General features: G+C 44.8%; 1 protein-coding gene across 2 annotated transcripts in view; it reads left to right on the forward strand.

The window, feature by feature from the left end:
- The window catches only part of ACLY (ATP citrate lyase), an 18,574-nt gene extending 13,945 nt beyond the window's left edge, over positions 1–4,629 (forward strand). Inside the window, exons 18-27 of one of the 2 annotated variants that reach the window (XM_010076344.1) lie at positions 96–206; positions 736–863; positions 1,058–1,151; positions 1,406–1,560; positions 2,269–2,419; positions 2,683–2,826; positions 3,025–3,138; positions 3,632–3,714; positions 3,966–4,042; positions 4,236–4,629. In XM_010076344.1, coding sequence (XP_010074646.1) covers positions 96–206; positions 736–863; positions 1,058–1,151; positions 1,406–1,560; positions 2,269–2,419; positions 2,683–2,826; positions 3,025–3,138; positions 3,632–3,714; positions 3,966–4,042; positions 4,236–4,330 — 1,152 coding nt within the window. In that variant the 3' untranslated portion in view covers positions 4,331–4,629. The remainder of the gene's footprint in view (positions 1–95; positions 207–735; positions 864–1,057; positions 1,152–1,405; positions 1,561–2,268; positions 2,420–2,682; positions 2,827–3,024; positions 3,139–3,631; positions 3,715–3,965; positions 4,043–4,235) is intronic. The other variant, XM_010076343.1, reaches the window with a different exon arrangement.
- Positions 4,630–5,583: the final 954 nt, after the last annotated feature.

Genomic DNA, 5,583 nt, shown 5'->3' on the forward strand with positions numbered 1-5,583 from the left:
GGGGGGGAAGAAATCCAAATAATGCTTCCGTGTGCATCTTGTAGCTGGTTTTTACTGAGAAATTTTGAACCAGCTCAGCTCTCTTTTTTCTGCAGATTGGAGGCACAGAGGAGTATAAGATCTGCAGGGGTATTAAAGAAGGTCGTATCACCAAGCCAGTGGTGTGCTGGTGTATTGGTACTTGTGCCACCATGTTCTCTTCAGAGGTATGTGCAGAAATGGGGGCAAATGCATAAAATAAGTATATATCCATGACAGGAAGAAAAAAGCCAGTTTCTCTCACTGTGCCTAAACCTTCCAGAATTGCCAGTAGCAACTCAACATGCAGGAGTTAATAAATATGAATGATAAACACTTTTTGTGCCCCTGGAGATGTCGAAGGGTTTCTGCATACTTGTAAAGGGAGCCCAGAGATCCCAGGGAATGCAAGAGATTCTGATAGCTTCTGGGGTGGGAATGGGAAAGGTGCCTGTTCAGCAGCTCTGGAGAGTGGAGGAATTTAGGGAGACAGAACATCAATGGAAGAGCTTGGAGTGATTCCCCATCAGAACATGCCGTGCCTGTTGGTTGCAACTGCAGTCAGTACTGCAAGAGTTCTGCTAGCTGAAAAAAGAAGGCAGATGTGCAGTCACTGGTACTCCTCTGACACCAGTTCTCTAGTCAGTTCTTGATTGTTTTACTCTCTGCAGGTAAACAACTTGCGTTCCTTACTGCTGTCTCTTCTCTCGTTTGTAGGTGCAGTTTGGCCATGCAGGAGCTTGTGCCAACCAGGCTTCTGAAACTGCTGTTGCAAAGAATCAAGCCTTGAAAGAAGCTGGTGTGTTTGTTCCCCGGAGTTTTGATGAGCTGGGAGAGGTCATTCAGTAAGTCACGTTAACCGGGCACCTTCAGCAGGGGGCTAAAACTGTTAGGGCACTGACTCTGCCCTGATAAGGGAATATGTACCTGTGTAAGGAAGACAACTTCTGCTCATTCTGGGTTTTTAAGGCCCGGGTTAAGACCACCTCACTTGTATCTCTTAAACGGACTTAAGTTAATCAATGGATTCTCTCCCTAGGTCTGTGTACCAGGATCTCGTGGCCAAAAGAGTGATTGAACCAGCTGAGGAAGTGCCTCCTCCAACTGTGCCAATGGATTACTCCTGGGCAAGGGTGAGCTGTGCTGTTTTACCTGCTTTTTGGTTCCTTGGAAACCAGACAGGACGTTTGCTTCGATTCTGAACACTTAGGGTGATAATGGTGTTGCCTTGGGGTTTATCTTGCACTTTATAGTGTTATTTGTGAGCTCCCTGGCTACGCTGGAAGCTGCTCTGAGGGCAAGTTTAAAGTGTTGCTTGACCGCTCTGCCTCGCGCCGCACCTTGCGTCTAATGGGGATTAAATCCCATCTTTATGCTGTGATTGCAGGAGCTGGGTCTGATCCGCAAACCGGCTTCCTTTATGACAAGCATCTGTGACGAGAGAGGTCAGGAACTGATTTATGCTGGGATGCCAATCACTGAGGTCTTCAAAGAAGAGATGGGAATTGGAGGGGTTCTGGGCCTGCTCTGGTTTCAGAAGAGGTGAGGCAGCTTGTGTAAAAACTCCCAAATTCTTTGGCTTAAAGTTTTGCTTGTTTATTAATAAGACTTTTAAGCAGAAAAGTAACTCCAGGATTCCTCTGAATTCATTGGGAATGCCATCTCTATATCCCCTCCTCTGAGAACACATCAGCATTTCAAGCCTTCATATGATGTGGTTTAGCCTTGGGATGAAGTTTTCCAGAAGTTTTGTGGTGCATTGAGGAAATTTCTCTATTCTAGGCCCGTTTCCCACTCTTACTACTTGCTTGTAACTGTCACCTTGACCCTAGAGAGACTGGGGAGTTCACAGACATTTGCTACAGGGAACCTTCCGAATGGCAGAAGTCTGCTGCCTTCATCTGATGATTTTTTCATTAGAGACACTCTTGGCACCAGCTGAAACCTCTGGCTCAGCAGAACCCAGGAACAGAGCTGCAGCCCGCAGCGCTTACTGATCAGCTGTGTGTGAACTCAGCATGCAAAACTGCCCCTCAGCTCTGAGCTGAACAGCTCCTGAGTGGAAAGTGAATGAAAATCTGATCTCAAAGATATGGGATGCACTGATGGGTACTGTGACCCTACAGCTCCCTTTCTCTGTTCTACTTTCACGCATACACCTAAACCAAAAGTCACTGTCCAGTATAACACCCAGTGTCTTGCTGTTCTGTTTTCTTGACAATAAATGATTTCAGTCTCCTCTTTGCTCAGGTTACCAAAGTATGCCTGCCAGTTCATCGAGATGTGTTTGATGGTGACAGCGGATCATGGGCCTGCTGTATCTGGAGCGCACAACACCATTGTCTGTGCAAGAGCTGGAAAAGATCTTGTCTCGAGTCTCACTTCAGGCCTTCTTACTATTGTAAGTACTTAATATCCCAAAGATATTAAGATTTAGAATGGCTGCAGAACCATGGACAGGTGGGGTCTGTTCACTCACACTTGGAATTTCTGTCGAATTCAACTCTAGCTTTAAAACCTAGTCCATTTTTCTAGTAAGCAAGACTATTCTGTGTCTCTCATTTGAGTCCAGAAATATTCTATAGAGGCCAAATCGCTGTGAGCATATGTCCCTATATGAAACTGGAGCACTTTGCTGTAATTCCCTTTGTGTGTTGCACCCAGGGTGACCGCTTTGGTGGAGCACTGGATGCTGCAGCTAAAATGTTCAGCAAAGCCTTTGACAGTGGGATTATCCCCATGGAGTTTGTGAATAAGATGAAGAAAGAAGGGAAACTGATCATGGGCATTGGACACAGAGTCAAATCGGTAAGAAAACTGCATCAGTACCAATTGGAGGGTTTTTTTAGAGAAAGGTGGGGGAGAGAAAAAACAAAGGGAAGAAAATTAGCAACTTTCAGAGTCAGCTCTTGACCAAATTCTCCTGAAACTACAAATAGTAAAGCTTATGGCAAGTACCTGTACAAGGGGCAGCATCAGTGACTGTAATGTGCTCTTAACTTGCAGATAAACAACCCAGACATGAGAGTTCAGATTCTCAAAGACTACGTAAAGCAGCATTTTCCTGCCACCCCACTGTTGGACTATGCGCTTGAAGTAGAAAAAATTACAACTTCTAAGGTGAAATGCACTAGTATTTATCTCCTCTTGAGCACTCTTTCTTACTGAGGGACAAATGACATGAGGTTAATACTGTATTTTAAGCACAATGCTTCATGAGCTATTTCTGGGGTTTTGTTTTTCTATGGTAGACTCTGGGCCAAGTACAACTGCAGCTGGAAAGGCTGAAGATGTTGTACCCTGGGAAAGTGCTGAACAGCCCCAAACCTGTTCTCTGTGCTGTCCCCTGTCCACCCTGGAGCTGCAGTGTTCTTGATGGGCTGCAGCAGATATCTGTGGCTCGAACCAAATGCAGGCCCATTGTTTTGGGGCTTTTTTTCCATCACTGATGTTAAGCATGGCTCGTGCTCAAGCTTCGAGCAGCCTTCTCTGTTGCTACTCTGGCGTGCCCACAATGCTAGGCAACCCTCAAATTACCCTTGAGGCTGGAAGTTGCCAGCTGAACATCGTTTGCCACTGTTAACATCTTCCTTGGTGTGTGTTTTCCCTGCAGAAACCAAATCTTATCCTGAATGTAGATGGCTTCATTGGAGTTGCCTTTGTTGACGTACTCAGGAGTTGTGGCTCTTTCACACGGTAAGGAGGTGGGGGACTGTTTTCTCTTAGGTCATGTTCCTCTAAAAATGACGGGAGCTGTACTGCCAGCTCCTGTGGGGCCATGATTTCAAAAAGGCATTGTGAAGGAAACAGAGCCTGGACTTGGGGGAAGGAAGCTTACACAGGAATTCAGTGTTGTTGCTGGCACTAGAGCAGACTCAGAGCCTTTCTAAGATTGATTCCTTAAATAGATCACTTTGAGGAACTATTTAATGTCTTTTCTTTTGCAGTGAAGAAGCAGATGAATACATTGATATTGGAGCTCTTAATGGCATCTTTGTCCTAGGCAGGAGTATGGGATTCATTGGTAAGTTTGCGTTCTGCCCCTTCTCTCCTCCTGGGGGATGCCCTGCCACTGTGGACACGAGACCCATGAACCTCTGGGGCCTCGGTCTAAAATGCTACTTGTAGGAGTAGAGAAATCAAAGTCGTTTCAAGGCAAAGTAGGACTACGAGGAGGAGGAGCAGAAATTTTGTAACATAAACCGCTTTTGTTTTAGGACATTACCTGGATCAGAAGAGATTGAAGCAAGGTCTGTACCGTCACCCGTGGGATGACATATCCTATGTTTTACCCGAGCACATGACTATGTGAGAACCTGTAGTATTGCCTCAGAATGTTACTTCAAGAAGACAGAGCCTGCGTGGAGGACAGCCACAAATGGGACTTTGATGTATGAAGGCCATTGGTACCTAGATGTTGAGCTGCCTGGTCAAACTGTGCAAAGCAACTGTTCTCTAAGAATAGAAACTTAGTCTAATAAAAACCAAAACTGGTGATATTCCATATGTATTTAATACTGTCTCTCACCCTTTTATTTTTTTACTCCTGTTTCATTTCTGTTTCCAGAAAAGATTTTAAGGGGTTTGGGGGAGGTTTGCTCATAGGTGCAGCTTTACTGAGCCTGCAGAAGATCCCAACTAACTTTTCCCTATAGAGGGGGAAGTACCATCATTGCCATAAGCCATGACTTGGGCTTTTTGTTGTTATTGGTTGTTTTTCAGTTTGTTTCCTGTGTTTTCATCTTCAGTCTGATTGTACCCTGAATAGCGGGACCACTGCTGATCTATAACCAATGTTACTCAAACTCTGGTGTAGTAATTTAAAGTGTAAAGTTGTAACATACTGCTGTTAAAACTGTGAAACTACATGTATTCCGGTGTCTGTATTTATGCAAAGAGCTTCTCCTTTACTGTCAGAGTGCTGGTAGATGGAGTGTAACTCTCATGTTACCTGCAGATGCAAAAATAATCTCAGTAATAGCTTCAGCCTCCTCCTTGTCTGTGTATTGTAACCTAACTCAAATAAACGATACACTACTCCTTTATTCTTTTTCTACTTCTGCCTTCTAAAAGTTGGGCCCAAAGTGTGTCTAATGGAATGTGTGACAAGCTGGACACAAGGTAACACAATACCTGACCTCAGAGTGGTTATTCCTCTCAGGGTGTGTGTTCTGATTGATTTTTTAAAAAGGGGGGGAGGAGGACCACCCCCAGCCCTACAGCTTTATCTATCATGTTTCTGTGCACGAAGAGATTAAATTTATCACATGGGAGACAAAAAAGGAGGAGAGAAGTTATATATAACTGATAGAGCATTGTAGAAAAGTGAGGGGACCGCATCATGTTGTACAGTAAAATAATGAATCCACTTCATTCTCATTACCAAAAAGAAAAAGCATAGCTTAGGTAGAGGGAGTGAATTCTCCTGTACAGTCCCTTCCCTGCACCCAGAGAGCTGTGAAGGAGAATAACCAAAGGGCTGGCTCAAGGCTCTGAAGGGAACGCTGTGTGGATTTCTGGTCCGGCACCTACGCGCTGGGGGAAAGCAAGAAAAGCTCCCTCAGC

Source organism: Pterocles gutturalis, unplaced genomic scaffold (assembly GCF_000699245.1).
Source record: "Pterocles gutturalis isolate BGI_N339 unplaced genomic scaffold, ASM69924v1 scaffold24073, whole genome shotgun sequence".
NCBI lineage: Eukaryota > Metazoa > Chordata > Aves > Pterocliformes > Pteroclidae > Pterocles > Pterocles gutturalis.